This window comes from Lutra lutra, chromosome 5 (assembly GCF_902655055.1).
Source record: "Lutra lutra chromosome 5, mLutLut1.2, whole genome shotgun sequence".
NCBI classification, from domain to species: domain Eukaryota; kingdom Metazoa; phylum Chordata; class Mammalia; order Carnivora; family Mustelidae; genus Lutra; species Lutra lutra.
Window position 1 is genome coordinate 74,994,551 of NC_062282.1, and position 17,152 is coordinate 75,011,702.

Sequence of the window (17,152 nt, forward strand, 5' to 3'; positions counted from 1 at the left end):
CAAAATAAAATGCCTATTTTATGCAATATTTTATTACTCGCTCTTCCTATTTAAGAGCTCAGGACCGTCTTTCTATGTGGTTAAATATTCAGCAGCAAGGTGGCTTGAGAGCCAAGATCTGGCAGCTCCTGGAGAGGTGGAAGCTTGCCTGAGCTGTCACACCCAGCCACTTGTCACCACCCTGTTGATTAACTACTTCAGGAGGAAGGAAGAAGTTTCTAGCAGGCCAAATTCTGATGGTCCTGGATTTGGCCTTTCAGAGCAGCGACCACCCCAGTTGGAAGCTCCTCTTTCTGAAAGTCCTCTCATGGGGCACGAGGTACAGACAGGGGCTGGTCTTGGCCTACAGGTGTAGGACAGGAGGCTGTGGCTCTCTGGTGGAAGAGAAGGATCCCCATTGACCTTTCAGGAGCCTCATCCTGACCTCATCATCTCATCCAAGGAGTTACAGCTTCCAAGGCCCTTTATCAAGCCCTGGATTTGAATTTACCAAGTAGCTCTGAGTTCATGCCCAAGTCAAGCTCTAGGTGACAGCAGCGTCCAGTCTCTGAAGGCGTGGGATCCAGTGGTTCCCTCGGGAGTCCAGATTGGGGTCGGGGTGAGATATGATCCATGTTAGAGAGCCACAGAGCCCACATGGTCCCTGCGAGGGGGTGGGAGGGTGACTTTCTCATGTCCCTGGATGTAGGTGGTGGATGGGCTGCGACTGTTTCCAGTGTCTGCAGGGAGCAGAGTCCAACCCGCAACTCCTACAGTCTCCTTCCAACGAGCAGAGGCAGAGTTCTCCCTCACCCCCCACCAACTCCCACGGAGGAAGAACGTTTCCTTTTCATTCATCCTCTCCATTATTTGTCCCCCAGGATCACACATGAGTGACTCAAGGGCTGTGTGAAACCCAGTGAATGCTGCTTGAGGTTGTGCTCTGGGATGTGGTTCATTTTATCTGTTCACAGGGAGATACCAGACTAGCATGAGAAAGATGACCCTTGTTGGTAGGAGTAGGGTCCCGGCCTGGGTCAGCAGTCAGCTCTTCGGCTTGTTGGAAGCCCACAATGCCAGCTGGGCCATCCACTACCCACAGACCAGGATCTGCTGTCCCAGAAGCTTCCTGGAATAATGCTGGTCTACCTCCTGCTATGACCTTCCTGCTCCAAACCTCACTGATCTACTTTGAATTCCTAGGAAATTCAATTTCAAGGAAAGAAGATATATTCTTCTTGTAATATCTTTTTTTTTTTTTTTTTTAACATTTAGGAATAACCCAGACCACCTCCTCGCCCTTCACATCTATTCTCCTGGTGATCTTCTGCCGATGGTTGCTTCACAGAAATGATTTTCTCAGTGGGTTGTTGACCCTTAGATCTTGCTGACTGATAACCTGGTTAGGTTAAGGCTATTTTTTTTCATCCTTTCCCCCCAGAGCCAGTGTCACCTGATCACAGCCTCATTGTGCTACAGCGGAAGGCAGCCATCTAGAAACCCATAGGAGTGAATTTACTGAAGAGAAAGAAGGCCTCCTCTGCACTTATGCTGTGGGCCGGGTGGGTGCTCAGCCATCGGTGCTGAAAAGACCTCAGAATCCCAGAATCCCTTCTTTCCCTGATTTGAGTACTCTGTTCCTTACCTCCTGGCTGGGGCCCCTCAGCGGCCGCCTGGGAAGGGAGCAGTGGACTGCTGACTGACACCAGCTAATTCTGATCCGCACTGGCCCTGGGTACAAAGCAGGGTAACATCGACCCTGCCCGTGTGCCTGCTCTGTGTTCGCTGGGAGTTTGAGGAGGAGCTCCCTGGTCTCCACATTGTCAGATAAAAACACTAAAAACCTCTTCAGGTCATTTCTGAATCCAGTGTTTCTGCCTGGCTTCCAAGGGCACTGGCTACCCTCATTCTTCTCTCTGTTTAGACCTCTGGGTGGCACTGGCCCACAGTCCCTCTCCATGCAGGTGAGAAGGGAAAGCGAGGATGGTAGTCAGGCTTCTCGTGGCCCAGGTGGGCAGGAAGGGCGCCGAGGAAGGAAAGGCAGCCCTGTAAGAGCCTTCCCACCTGGGCTTGCCACCTGGGTCGTAAGCGCTGGTAAGGCACTTTGGAGGCCGTGGTGCTGAGCATGCTGGGATGGGCATTCTCGGGGCCTTTTTGTCACATGGAGAACAAAACATAATAAAATGTTTTGTCCACAGTCTAGTTTCCAGGATGGTTTCATTATTCTGAATTTCCCTCTTGCTAGAATCACATGGGAAGGCCACTGCTCTTTGGCTGTCCTGTGGCATGGATCCATGACATCACTGTCACTTCTGTGCCGACAACAGGCATCCCTAATCAGTCAGAGAGCCTTTTCCTGATGCGCTAAATGCCACTTGAGAATCCCCAGTGTAGGGCCCTGGGTGGCCACCACCAGCCTGCAGAGCTGGCATACAGATTAATTGCCATTCTTAGCTTAAATCCCAGTGGGGAAAATATCCTTAGATTATTTTCCTTTCCCCTTTGGGACTGTCTTCCTTGATTTCTCTGTTCCCTCCTGCAGCACTACAGAAAAGAAAAAAAAATCAGCCACCCAAAGGGTCTCTCAGCTGAGGAACTGCAGAATCGCCACTTGGTGGCAGCAAAGGTCAACAGAACCATCCACAGATGTCAGCTTCTGGTAACTTGTGACCAGGGTCCTCCACGGTGAGAGTATCTGAGTCCCATGACACTTCTCTTCATGTTTTTGGGATCTCACCATCTTCGTTGTTATTGTCTTTTTACTTCTCTGTAGTGGAATGAACCTCAGGTGAGAGGAAATTCCACCTGGCATTCCAGGTCCAGGCTATCCTCAACTACCTTGGTGAGCTTGGCCCACTTTTGCCCTGTCTGGGCCTCAGTTTTCTCACCTGTAAGATGGGGGGATTTAACAGTGGGGCCCATTATTTACATACTAGGGCTTTCGTAAGAATCAACTGCAAACATGGTTTTGTAAACTACAAAGTAAAAAACAGGAACTCGAGAAGGCAGGGAAGGCAATCGCTTATCTGATTTTTCTGGTTTCTTGTTTAGACTGCCCTTCCTCTCTGTGAGTTCGGGTGGTTTGCCACACAGGGTGGCTGCAGTGGTGTTCCTTGGACCTTGTCTCTATAGGTAAACCTGAGAACTACTGGTGCCTGGCCCCTAGGCCTTTGGATGTCCAAAGGGGCAGTCAATGCACATGCTTGGGGTAGGGTGAATACAGATACTGATGTGTTTTTGCTGATGCTGAGGATGTCTGATGAATTATGGATGCCAGCCCTTCAGGATGCTGACTTCTAGTGCCCCTTGTTGTCAGGCTGATAGCAAAGGGCTTTCCAGAAAACATTTGATCCAGCAGAGGAATCCAGCCCATTAGTACCTGAGAGTTAGAAAAAACCATCCAGAGAATCGCTAGCTCTTTCCCATGGCGAAGAGTGGGGTGGGGCCAGCTTGCTCTGAGATCAGTCCCTGCTGCCAGTCGTAACACCGGTCCTCAGTTCCTGTACCTCCTGCCTCCCAGCTGCCTGGACCGGCCCTTGGGTCCACACGCATACATTCTGGAGACGCCCCTGCATCCTCTCTCTGTGTTGAGTCCAGACCCTGGCACTCCCTGCATGCTTCACTGGTGTCTGCTGAATGATTCCACGATACCCTCCGGTGTACAACAAATAAATGAAGACTTTTTTTTTTTTAAGATTTTATTTATCTGTCAGAGAGCACAAGCAGGCGGAGCAGACTCCCCACTGAGGAGCCCGATGTGGGACTCGATCCCGGAACACCGGGATCATGACCTGAGCTGAAGGCAGACACTTAACTGACCGAGCCACCCAGGAGTCCCTATATGAAGACTTTAAAAATTTTTCTTTTAGTTTTTTTTTTTAATTTTTTATTTTTTCAGCATAACAGTATTCATTATTTTTGCACCACACCCAGTGCTCCATGCAATCCGTGCCCTCTACAATACCCACCACCTGGTGCCCCCAACCTCCCACCCCCCACCCCTTCAAAATTCTCAGATCGTTTTTCAGAGTCCATAGTCTCTCATGGTTCACCTCCCCTTCCAATTTCCCTCAACTCCCTTCTCCTCTCCATCTCCCCTTGTCCTCCATGCTATTTGTTATGCTCCACAAATAAGTGAAACCATATGATAATTGACTCTCTCTGCTCGACTTATTTCACTCAGCATAATCTCTTCCAGTCCCGTCCATGTTGCTACAAAACTTGGGTATTCATCCTTCTTTTAGTTTTTTTCAGCCCCCCATTCCATCTGATGGCGGTAAGAAGTAATTTTGCCATTTCATGGTAAAACTCAGAAACAAGTTAAAGGCAGGCAGTTCAGGGTTTTCTCCTTCTCCTCCATCTCCTGGGAATGACTTTAGATTTTGGGGGGTTGGGGTGTAGGGAGAGGCTGGCTCCTGGCTCTTGGGAGGTGTTCCATCCTATGCTGGAGTTCTTCCTGTCTAGTCCTGGGGTCTGGCCTTCCCTCCACGGTGGCTTCTGGGGAAGCATCTTTATTCCTCTCTGATCTTGGCCATCTGATCTGTGGTCCATGCACAGCCTTCTCTGTCAAGCCCTAGACCCCTCTCTGTCCTCTGGGAAAACCTTGGCTTCTCCATCAGAACTACTCAGGGGCTTGATGTATCAAGATACTTGATGTATCAAGCCCAGCTTGGGGGCTCCCTATGCTGCACCATGTGCTAGATGGCAGGAGGCATTCTCTTTTCAGATTGCTGTCTCCCAGGATAAGCAATCCAGAAGCCCTCCATTCTCAGGTACTCACCCCTCCTTGGAGTCCTGCCACCACTGTCCCCTGGCTTCACTTACTGGCAGAGCCCTCACAGGTGTCTGCTGTCATCCTCTCCTCTCCACATCTGTGTAATACTGGTTGGTGATAAAAGCACTCAACAAACAGAATAGAAGGGAATTTCCTCAACCTGATACAAGGCATCTATGAAGTCCACAGCCAACATCACACTCAACGGTGAAAGGCTAGATGCTTTCCCACGAAGATCGGGAACAAGACAAGGAGGGCTGCTCTTACTTCCACTCCACATGATATGGAGGTTCTAGCCAGGGCCATGAGGCAATGAAATGAAATAAAAGTCATCCAGATTGGAAAGAACTAAAATACCTCCTGTGCAGATGATATGATCTTGTACATAGAAAATCCTAAGGAACCCGTTGAAAAAATATCAGAACCAATAAACAAATTTAGCAAGATTTCATGATACAAGATCAATAACAGAAATCAATTATATTTCTATATCCTAGCAATGAACATTCTAAAAATGAAATCAAGAAAACAATTCCATTTACAATACCAATTGAAAAATCAAATATTTAGGCAAATTTTAACAGAATAAGCACAAGACTTATACACTGACAACTACAAAGCCTTGTTGAGAGAAACTTTTAAAGATCTAACTAAATGAAAAAGTATTCCATACCACAGGTCAGAAGATGAATGTTAAGGTGGCAGTACTCCCGAAATTGATCTATAGATTTAATCCAACCCCTCTCAAAATCCCATTTGGCTTTTTCTTTGGAGAGAGAGGTTCAGAAATTGACAAACTAATCCTAAAATTCATATGGAAATGCAAAAGATCTAGAATAGCTGACATGATCTTGATAAAGAAGAATAAAATTGGAAGACTCACACTTCCTCACTACAAGTCTACGGTAATCAGAGTGTGGTGCTTGGCATTAAGAGAGAGAGAGAGAGACATAGATCAATGGGATACAAGGGAGAGTCCAGAAATAAACCCTGACATTTATGGTCAATGGTTTCTGCCAAGGGTGCCAAGACAATAAAATGGAGAAAGAAGAGTCTTTCTAACAAGTGGTATTGGGACAGGTGTACATCCACATATCAAAAGAATGAAGTTGAGACCTTACTGCACACAATATATGATAAATTAACTCAAGATGGGTCATATACCTAGAGGGAAAAGGTAAAGCTATAAAGCTCACAGAAGAAATATGGGAATAAATCTTTATGAACTTGCATTTGGCAGCAGTTTCTTAGAATAACAATAGTGCAAGTGACAAAATGTAAACAATTTGGACCACAGTTCACAACTTCTGTGCTACAAACGAACCCATCGACAAAATAAAGTGACAACCTACAACATGGAGGAAAATACTGGCAAATCTTAGATAAGGGACTACTATCTAGAATATATAAAGAACACCGACAGTTTAACAATAAAAAGACAAGTGACCCAATAAAAAAAAATAGACAAAGTATTTGAATAGACATTTCCCCAAAGAAGATACACAAGTACCCAACGAGCACGTGAAAAGATTCGTCACTAGTTATTAGGGAAATAAAACTCAAAGCTACGAGATACCACCACATACCTGCTGGGAGGGTTATAATTAAAAAGACAGAAAATATCAATTACTGACAAGAAGGTAGAGAAATTGGAACCCTCGTATATTGCTGGTGGAAATGTGAGATGGTGCAGCCACTTTGGAAAACAGTTTGGCAGTTCCTCAAAAAGTTAAATAGAGTTACCATATGACATAGGGGCACCTGGGTGGTTCAATTGGTTAAATATCTCTTGATTTCAGCTCAGATCATGATCTCAGGGTTGTGATATTGAACCCTGCATTGGACTCAGCATTTGGCATGGAGCCTGCTTAAGATTTTCTCCCTCACTCTCCCTCTGTCCCTCTCCCTTCCCTCTCTTGTCCTCTCAAAAAAAAAAAAAAAATGTGTGTGTGTGTGTGTGTGTATGATATGTGTACATATATATGTATATGTATGTGTATATATATATATATGACCCAGCAATTCTACTCCTAGGTACATACCCAAGAGAAATGAAAACATGTTCTCACAAAACCCTTTACATGAATGTTGATAGCAGCATTATTCATAATGGCCAAAAAGTGGAATCAACCCAAATGTCTATCAACTGGTAGATGGATAAATAAAATGCAATATATCCACACAACAGAATATTATTTAGCAATAAAGGAATGAAGTGTTGATATATGCTACAATATGAATGAAAGCATCATTCTAAGTGAAAGAAGCCAGTTACAGAAAAATATCATACATACTGTATGATTCTGTTTATAGGAAAAATCCAGAAGAGGCAAATTTACAGAGAAGAAAGTAGATCATTGGTTGATAAGCCCAGGGGAAGGGAGGAATGGCTGCTCATGAGTACAGGGTTTCTTTTGGGGGTAAAGAAAGTTTTCTGGAATTTAGACCATGGTGGTGGCCACATGGCCCTCTAATGACACTAAAACCCACTGAATTCTACGCTTGAAGTGGGTGGGTGGTCTTTACATTTCTTCTGAGAGCTCCCTTTGCTGCGGAAGAGAGTTCTTGGTCTAGACTAGGTGAGGGGAGCAGGCTAGGAAAGGAATGGTAGTCTTGAGCCTTCACCATATCTTCATGCTTCAAATTGGATGGATGGGCAAACTGATAGACAGACAGACATATAGGGACTGGTCACAGTCAGTAAACTGTGGGCTTGGCTTTGGTCAGTGTTATTGTGCCCTGGACCGGAATCTTCTGGAAACAACTCTGCCTGGGGCTGGGCAACCTGGACAAGGTGGATGGCTGTGTTGAGAGCTTCCACTCTCCTGTTGGTTAGATGGAAGATGGGGCTCTAGAGCCAGTTACATGAGTCAGAACCTTGGCTTCACTTCTTGTGAGTTGTGTGCCCTGGGCAAGGTATACTAACCTCTCTGGGCCTCAGTTTCCCCATCCGTGCACTGGGAATAACTATATACAAAAATTGTATATCTACCTCATGAGGTTCTTGTAAAGATCCAACTAGATATTACATAAAAAATGCTTAGCAGAATGCTTGGTACACAGTAAACACTCAATACATGTTCCTTCTTCTCCTTTCTCCAAGGGGCTTTTTAGATAAATCTCAACTCTCCTGACAGAGGCAGGAGAGTGATTACTATGAGCCTCATCACAGGCCCTGAGAACCGTGGGCTGAGCTGGCCTGCAGGGGTGTATCCTGTGGGTTAATGTGACTTTTGCAGAACAGCTGAGGGAAACCACCAGACGACACTGGTGACTCATCTGTGACAGTGAATTGCAGCTCATCTCCGGGCCCATCGTCTCCGGCAGGCTATTCCGAAGTCATCACCAGCCACCAGCATCTGTCCTCGCTCTGATCCCCGTACAGGGCGAGTTCTGCTGAGGGGGAGGCCCCAGTTGCCTCAGGCTGTAAACCACACTGGGAAACGCCTGTCTGGGGCCATTCAGAAAAGCCAAGTGGAGGACACGAGAGAAGGCCCTATGGCCAAGACCCGGGAGGCCATAAAGCCTCTGTCCCTCCTGGAGATGCCCAGCCTGGCCCCAGATAAGCCCTTGGGAGGGAGTTCCCCCCCCCCCCCGCTTCTGTAAGTGGGGCCAGGACTAGGGAATTATCACAATTCTGAAATCCAAACAGTTCTGAAAGCCCAGGATTTGTTGAGACTCATTTGGCTGCAAAACCTGACTACTTTGTGTGACAGCTCAAGTGGATTTTTTTTTTTTCAGAATATTAATGTATTTCATTATAGAATCCTGCCCGGGGGCCCTGCTCTGGGGATTATGTAATTCATAGCACGTGAGCTATGTGTTCCCTTTCTAGAAGGCCAAACAGTTTCAATTCTGAAAACTATCTGGTCCTCAGGTTTTGGAATCAGGGAGTGTGGGCCCATATTATTATGAATCTGATTTACCCTTAGACCGTTGTCAGAGGAAACACAGCTGATATAAACAAAATAAGAAAGGAACAGAATGGAGAGAGCAATAGGTTTGGGATGAGACACTGGGGCAGAGGTGGTGCTCGAGGTATCACTAGTTATAGGGTTTTGGGAAGGTCTTCAACCATTCAGAGTCTCGATTTCCTTACTTATGAAACAGAAATAATAATCCCTACCTCCTGTGCTTACTAGGGGTTTAAATGAGATAAAGCATGCTTAGTGCATACAGAGTGAGTGCTTAGTAATTACATGCTTAATATGAATAGATAACAATGTATGTATTAGCCAGATAGACCTTTTTCCTCAGTGCCTTGTGCACTGGGATCCCAGACCAGACAGGGAGTCTGGTAGCCACACCTGGATTCCATGCTCTGGGTGCCTGGCAGGAACAGCACCCAGCTTGAGGAGCCCTGTGTAGAAAGAGGGAGGGTGCTAAGGATGTTTAGTACTCAGAACTTCCAGTGTCGGGGAAAAAATCATGTGGGAGATGCTGGGATATACTATTATAAACAGTCGTAGTGGAACATGAAGTCTGGTACCCACTCTTATGGGAGATGCTCAGGAATTCTCCTTGGCAGACCCAATGTCCCCGGTCCACCCACCCAGCACTGCTACATGATATTTCTCACTTCTCTTGGGGAGCAGATGGATCAACAAGTTGTGACGACTATCTGCTTGTCTTAAGGTCTGTGTCCACTACAAACTGCTTATGGCCTTCAGCACTGAGAGAGAACAAAGGCTAAACTGTGGGTCCCCTTCTGAAAGCCTCTTGACTGAGAAAATCCGGCTTTGGCCCTTTCATCTTCATGTCACTATAAATAAATCATTGAGAGACTTGTTTCTTTCTGTGCAAACTAAGATTAAAACAATTATGATTGGATGTCCCCAGGGACCCATAATTTCTGCACTCCAGAAGATAACCCAGCCCCCCTGAGTGAGGCAGTCCTTGCTAAAAATTCCTTCTCCATCCCCCCTGCCTCCCATCCCTAAAGTGTTTGCACAACTCTGGGGATCAGGGCTACTTAGAGTGTCAGAGAATCGTAACTTTGGCCAAGGGCTTTTTATTTATTTATTTATTCTTTTATTTATTTTTAAAGATTTTATTTATTTGTTTGAGACAGAGAGAGAGACACTGAGCATGAGAGGGGAGAAGGTCAGAGGGAGAAGCAGACTCCCCATGGAGCTGGGAGCCCAATGCAGGTCATGACCTGAGCCGAAGGCAGTGGTTTAACCAACTGAGCCACCCAGGCGCCATAAGGGCTTTTTAAAGGACAGGTCACTTCTGGGGCATCTGGGTGGTGCAGGTGGTTAAGCACTCGACTCTCGGTGTCGGTGGCTCTGGTTGTGATCTCAGAGTTGTGAGATCGAGCTCCGTGCTGGACTCTGTGTTGGGCTGTGGGTCTGCTTAAGAATCTCTCTCCTTCTGGGGTGCCTGGGTGGCTCAGTGGGTTAAAGCCTCTGCCTTTGGCTCAGGTCATGATCTCAGGGTCCTGGGATCAAGCCCTGCATCAGGCTCTCTGATCAGCAGGGGGCCTGCTTCTTCCTCTCTCTGCCTGCCTCTCTGCCTACGTGTGATCTCTGTCTGTCAAATAAATAAACAAAATCTTTAAAAAAAAAAAAAAAAGAATCTCTTTCCTTCTCCCTCTATCCTTCCCCCACCTCTCTCTCTCTGCCTGTCTCTAAAATAAACAAATCTTTTTTAAAAAATGAAATAAGGTCAGTTCTGATATTGTTTAACATCATAACTGATTAAAAGAAAAAACAAAAAGCCGAGTGAAGCTCCTTGAGGAAATCTTGATGCTCTGAACTTTCCGTATTATTGTCATCAAAAGTACCCAAGGGTGTTCTAGCTCAATAGACAGGAGAAGCAATTCTGATTTTGACAGTACCTGGAAAAATACTTCCCATGGTAGATTCCTGTAAGCTCTTCCCAAGCCTCTAACCCTTCAGGTGGTAGGGGAGAGGGTGACTGTGATAGTCAGACCATCCTAACCCCAAGACCCTTGCCTCAACCTTGCCTCCACCCTGTCAGTCCCACAGAGCCAGGCAGGAAGTTGCTGGCAGAGGGCCCCCTCCCAAGTGGCCAGGTTATGTGAACCCCAGCCTGGGGCCAGCATGGAGCTCTGTGAAGGGACCTCACCTCTGTGAGCACATCAAGTATGTCGCCATGTCTTCTCTAGGTGAGTACATGCCTGACCGCCAGACCAGTTCATACTCTGCTTCTGCATCTCGAAAGTCTTTGATTCAGTCAGTCTGTATTTATGGAGTTTCTGCTCTGGCATACAAGGAGTACAGGCTCTGGAAAGACATCTGGGCTGCAACAGTGAGCTGAGGAAGTTCTCTCCCCTCAGAGAGCTGACATCTGGGCAGGGAGAGACAGACAACAAACAACAAACATGGTCAAGTCAGGAATGCCAGAGCATCTTAGAAGGTAGTCAGTACCATGGAACAGAAGATAGGGAAGATAGGGTCTGGGCTCCTGGGGGAAGGGGCAGATTGAATATTGAAGTCAGGTGGATAGTGTATTAGCTAGGGTTCTCCAGAGAAATCGAACAATAGACACACAGATAGATAATAAGGAATTGGCTCATGCCATTAAGGAGGCTGAGAAGTCCCATGCTCTGCTCTCTGCAAGCTCCAGGCCCAGGAAAGCAGCTGGTTGGGGAATAATATGAGTCCAGAGACCTGAGAGCCAGGGAGCTGATGGTATAAGTCCCAGTCCACGTGGAGCAAGTGTCCTAGCTCATGGAGTCAGCACAGAGAGGGCCAATGCTTCCTTGGCCTTTTCAGGCCCCTGTGGATTTGCATGAGGCCCATCCACACTGAGCTGCGCTGCCCGTATACCCATTCAAACGCTAACCCCACCCAGAAACACCTTCACAGACACACCCCGAAGCAATGTTTAGTTAAATATCTGGGCACGTTGTGGCCTGGTCAAGCTGACATATAAAATATACCGCCAGAGGGGTACCTGAGTGGCTCATTGGGTTAAACCTCTGCCTTCGGCTCAGGTCATGATCCCAGGGTCCTGGGATGGAGCCCCGAATCGGGCTCTCTGCTCAGTAGGTAGTCTGCTTTCCTCTCTCTCTCTCTCTTTCTCTGCCTGCCTCTCTGCCTACTTGTGATCTCTCTGTCAAATACATAAATTCTTTAAAAAAAAATGTAATGTCAGAGAGCCCCATATGCCAAGTCAACAACCTAGTCCAAGGATCCCTTTGGGAGAGTCTCTGGTAGGCTCTGCACCCTGGCTGGGCACGGCGTGTGGTGGCACTAGTGGAAGGTCTTTGAGGGTGAATAGGTGACTGTTGATCCCTGGGTTGCTCTAATTCAGAGAGTCTGTCCTGTGGGTCTCCCCTGGCTTAGTTTCAAACCCTGCTATCTTCTGTGTGTAGGTGCCCACATTCCTGGGTAGGCTCCTACCTCCTGGGCTTACCACACTGTGTTCTCCCGTTTCAGGTACACAGGTGGTTTCTCAGTACCCTGAACTCTTCGGCAGTGCCCTGAGCCTCCCTCCCCCAGCACCCACAAGGAGGGTGCCCTGAACCTCCCTGAGAGCAGCCCTCAGACCAACCCCACACACCACTCCTAACTGTGACCTCTGTGTCCCCAGGCATGGGCAGTGGGTCTCCCAGTCTGCTCAGGATAAGGAATCTTGTTATTACAGGAGTCCTTGATCCATTCAGTCCCTTCATGGTGTTTGTAGCTTTCTTTTTTTCTGAGCAGCAAGGAGCAAATAAGCACCTGGAGACCAGATGGTGTTCTTTTTCTTCATATATATTTATTCCAAAATAAAATACAATTTTAAACAAGTTAATTACAACTGATTCTGATTTAGCATGGCTTTACTTGATTTTTTAATGGCCCCAGATTAAAGAGGAGGCTTTTTCATTCAATAAATAGCATAAATAATATTTCATCTTCAGACTCTGCCTATTGCCCTTTGTTTCTGAAGAGTTTCCTGGAGACTCCGCAGAAACATCAGCGTGTTGCCTGTTGTGGTTTGGTTACATGGCTGTTCACAGGAAAAAAACTGTGGGGAGAAAAGTTAGCGAAGACAGAGTGACTAGAACAGTGTGGACCAGGAATCACCCTGCTTAGAGTACTGAAGTGGGGTAGGGGTGCGGTGGGGTGGGGTATGCAGGCAGCAGGGGCTTGAGACAGAGGGCAAATGCTTGGGAAGGTCCAGGGCTAGCATGTTGCATAGACAGTGCTGGTGGCTAACATTCTGCTACTGTTCCTGGGGTGTCACACACACACACACACACACACACTCCTGTCAAATGGTCCTAAATCTCCTCATTAGAGGAAAACTCAGGATTATTTGAGTCTTTTTTTTTTTTTAAAGATTTTATTTATTTGTCAGAGAGAGAGGGAGAGAGAGCGAGTGCAGGCAGACAGAATGGCAGGCAGAGGCAGAGGGAGAAGCAGGCTCCCTGCTGAGCAAGGAGCCCGATGCGGGACTCGATCCCAGGACTTGGGATCATGACCTGAGCCGAAGGCAGCTGCTTAACCAACTGAGCCACCCAGGCGTCCCAGGATTATTTGAGTCTTAATGTTTTATTATCCTTTTTGGTTGTCCTTCCAAGGTCATGGCTAAGAGTGGGACTTTGGGGTCAGATAGACCAGACTTCTAATCTCAACTCTGCCTCACATTAAGTATCTAGCCTTAGGCAAATTGGTTAATCTCACTGAGCATCTGTTTCTCTGTTTCCTCCTCTCATAAAGTGAGGGTGATAAATGATCATTGAAACAATTGTCATTGAAATGGTATTGCAATGAAACAGTAAATATTAAGCATTTAGAACTCCAGTGCTGTTGATGGTAAGTAGCTCAGTAAGTAGTTGAAGGAAGGGCTCTCAGCCTTCTGGGGACAGTTGTGGAGATGGTAAATCCCAAGGAGTTCCCACCCACCTTTCCCTCCAGTGACCAGGGCATATGCTGAAGAAGAGAAGGTGCCCTAGTATAACTTAGCTAGCATCCTTTGAGACACAGCTCTGATCCTCCAGATTTCAGCTTCTTACTATAATCAGGACAGAGCATTCATCATTCAAGAGAAGTGAATGGCAATATGGTCGTGAGTATTTTTTAAAACTAAAGGGAATAATGGACTATCTGGGACAGATCTCACTTTACTTTTGTCAGTCTGGGTAAATTTCTTAGAGTTCTCTTATTGACCTTGAGCTACCAATTCCAAGTTCATCATCCCTTTTCCTTTTTCATTTCAATAGAGTTGTCATTGACCCTCACATAAACACAACTAAGCAGAGCATATCACAGATAAAAACAAAGTCACCTGGCACTTGTTTTTCTTTAGGTCTTGGACTGTTCTTTTTACTCGATTGAAAATCAGGGTGTATCTTGTTCCCACAGTGGAGTTGGTCATCTGGGACAGACCTTCCTGGAAACACGTTGTGGTGCAGTTGTCCTGGTAAATAAAAAGAATTGATTCAAAGAAACCTTCTGAGGACCACTTTGAGAAGAATCACAAAAAGAATGCCTTCAGACGCTATTTTAACTTAACCAATGTAACCTAAACTGGTATTGTATTTAGACAGGTCCCTTCCCAGTCTAGGAAATGATCAGCATTTCAAGGTGAGACCATTTTTCCTCAGTGACCCTCCTTGGAGATTTCCAGTTGGTTCCATCCAAGGAACACAAAGCCTATGGATGCTGGGAAACTAGTCCTAGTCTTCTTGGCCCCTGATGTTCCTCTGCTGTATGTCTTGTAATAGTAAGGTCCAAAGTAGAGAGAGAGGAAAAGCTTTCTCATAATGATGGGATGTGCCAAATGAATAGAGCTGGTGTTTCATGCGAACTAAAATCATGGACCATAAACTGAGGGTCTGGCCTGGACTATAGATGTATGGTCCATCCTCAGAAGGCACCCCACACTCATCGAAGGGATGCCTCCTGATGGGCTGTGATATCTGACCCCAGCTAAGGTGAGAAGCTCAGATTCTCCCAGGGTTTGCTTCCTTCCTCACCTAAACCAGAAATTTCTGCCACTCTTCCTCTTTGCCTACGTGGGGAATAAATGACCCTCCGGAACCCTTTTTTTCACTTTCCCTCTGCCTTAGAAACCCTAACCTCCCAGCATTCAAACTGCAACAGCCACCCTACATCAGCCGAAAAGACAGATAGGAAGGGAGGGAAGGGGAGAGAAGATATAGCACCTGGATAGTTCATGCAAGAGGAAAGAAAAAGAGTTACTTTTACTTACTCATTTTGCAACTCTAGAGTTTTAGGGAATAAATCAGTAAGCAATATGATATAAGCTATATTCTGATATTCTCAGCTCTGGTATGATTTATCTGTGCACATGGCCACTAATCTAAAAAGACATACAAGATTCTTTTTAAAGGATTGAAGAGTGTTCAAACTTCTGAAAGGGCATAAAGCTGACTAGATACAAAGTGATGTAGATGGTAAAGAATTTCAGGAGGCTGCTTTTAAAAGGAAACACTGAGCCATAACAATTACAATCGAGTAACATCTTACTTAAAAGATCAAATAGAGCAATTCATTTTTACTTGAAACTTCTGAAGAATACAAGGTCAAGATTATGTTGTTTTACTATATACTTACAGAAGGAATGGTCAGACACAAACAATCGGTCACCTGCAAAAGAAAAATTCCAGAGTGAGGATGCCCGATGCAAACACGGAAGTAAGTTTGGAAAGTTCTTTTTTTTTTTTTTAAAGATTTTATTTATTTATTTGACAGTCAGAAATCACAAGTAGGCAGAGAGGCAGGCAGAGAGAGAGGGGGAAGCAGGCTCCCCGCTGAGCAGAGAGCCTGATGTGGGGCTCGATGTGGGGCTCGATCCCAAGACCCCGGGATCATGACCTGAGCCGAAGGCAGAGGCTTTAACCCACTGAGCCACCCAGGTGCCCCTGGAAAGTTCTTAAAAGAGCATTGACTCACATTGGCACGGCTGCAGTTGCATTTTGAAGCTGGAAGTTCCTAAAGTAAGTAGAAAACAAGAACCCATAATGGGTGGTGAGTTTTTCATTCTTATGTTTCACCTAAATTTTCAACAGCTGCCTTTCCTGCCAGCGCCCCGCTCTGTTGTTTACCTGCAGTTTGTCAATGAGGTGTGTGACATCCCTGATCCCCATGAAGGTCGGACAACTCTGGCTGGTCACGGAGCAGAGGAGCAGGGCAGAGGCAAGGACCAACACGGGCAGGAGCATCTTGACAAGGAGGTGCAAGCTGGCTTGCAGATGCCTTGAGATGGAGTCGTATTTAAAACTCCCCTGCAAACCTGGGAAAACCCTGACATCAAACTGATACCAGGTGCCCACTTTTTCTATGTAAGATTGGGTCACTTGACATTGAAAATATACATGTATACGTCCAACTGAGTCACTTGGCAAAGACTATGTGACATTGTGCTGGGAAATGTCATTCCCCAGAAAAGATGCTTTTCAAAAGTTGGGTACCAAGATGCTGAAGGAAAAGTTAAAGATCTTAAAACCATAATTTTTTTTTTTTAAGACAGATGCTCTAGTTGTGAGAGTTAGAATATTTTCCATGAACACCCAGGTCTGTATTTTCCCCTTTTTACTTTATCGGAAATGCTGATCCACTAGCCAGTCTTGGGTGTTCTAATGAAGGGCCAGGAGGGGGCGGGAGAATGAGAAATCATGCCTGTGAGCTGCTCTGTCAGGGTTTTGCAAGCTCACGCTGGTGAACCCACTGCAACCTTAACCTTACTGTACTTTATCCTCAAATTATAAGTGTTTTTCATGCCTAGGGCCAGATTCTCTACCTCATATAAATGCATCTTTGGGCGAATATTCCTTTAAATGGGTGTCTGAAGGAGGAACTCTTTAACTGTACCAGCAAGAATGTAGCAACAGTGTCTGTTAAAATTGGCCTTGAGGATTCATTAGTGTCTTTAGGGAAATTATGTAACTCTGCACAGCATCCAGTCAACACTCAGTGCCTGAAATAGGATAACAGCTAGCATTTATTGAGCACTTACTACATACCGACACCATTTTAAGCACTTGATGGGAATTAAGCCATGTACGACATATAGCCACCAGATTAGATAGATACTAGTTTGTCATCCCCATTTTTTATCTTTTATTTTTAAAAATATTTATTTATTTATTTTAGAGCGAGAGTAAGGGGAGGGGCAGAGGGAGAGAGAATCTCCAGCAGGCTCCCTGCTGAGTGCAGAACCTGAGACGGGGCTCAATCTCACTGCCCCGAGATCATGACCTGAGCCATTTTTTATTTTTTAAGACCCATACCCCTTTGATGAGGCTGTTTTTTTCACTATGAGCCAGAAAGTTGTCTCACTGTAGCCCTATGAGGTAAGTACTATGATTACTCCCATTGTTTTATACAATGGGAAAAGCTGAGGAGCAGAGATGTAAGTAATTTGCCCAAAGCCACACAGCTGGGAAGCAACAAATTTTGTACTGAAGCCCAGAAGGCT

The 17,152-nt window shown here is 45.8% G+C and overlaps 1 protein-coding gene across 1 annotated transcript; it reads right to left on the minus strand.

Annotated features, from left to right (window-relative positions):
* Window positions 1–12,622: 12,622 nt before the first annotated feature.
* Window positions 12,623–15,896, minus strand: IL9 (interleukin 9). The gene is made up of 5 exons (XM_047731787.1): window positions 15,780–15,896; window positions 15,628–15,666; window positions 15,289–15,321; window positions 13,997–14,128; window positions 12,623–12,733 (listed from the first exon to the last, which is right to left on the minus strand). The coding sequence occupies exons 1-5, from the start codon at window positions 15,894–15,896 to the stop codon at window positions 12,623–12,625; spliced, it is 432 nt and encodes a 143-aa protein (XP_047587743.1).
* Between the last annotated feature and the right edge of the window lie 1,256 nt (window positions 15,897–17,152).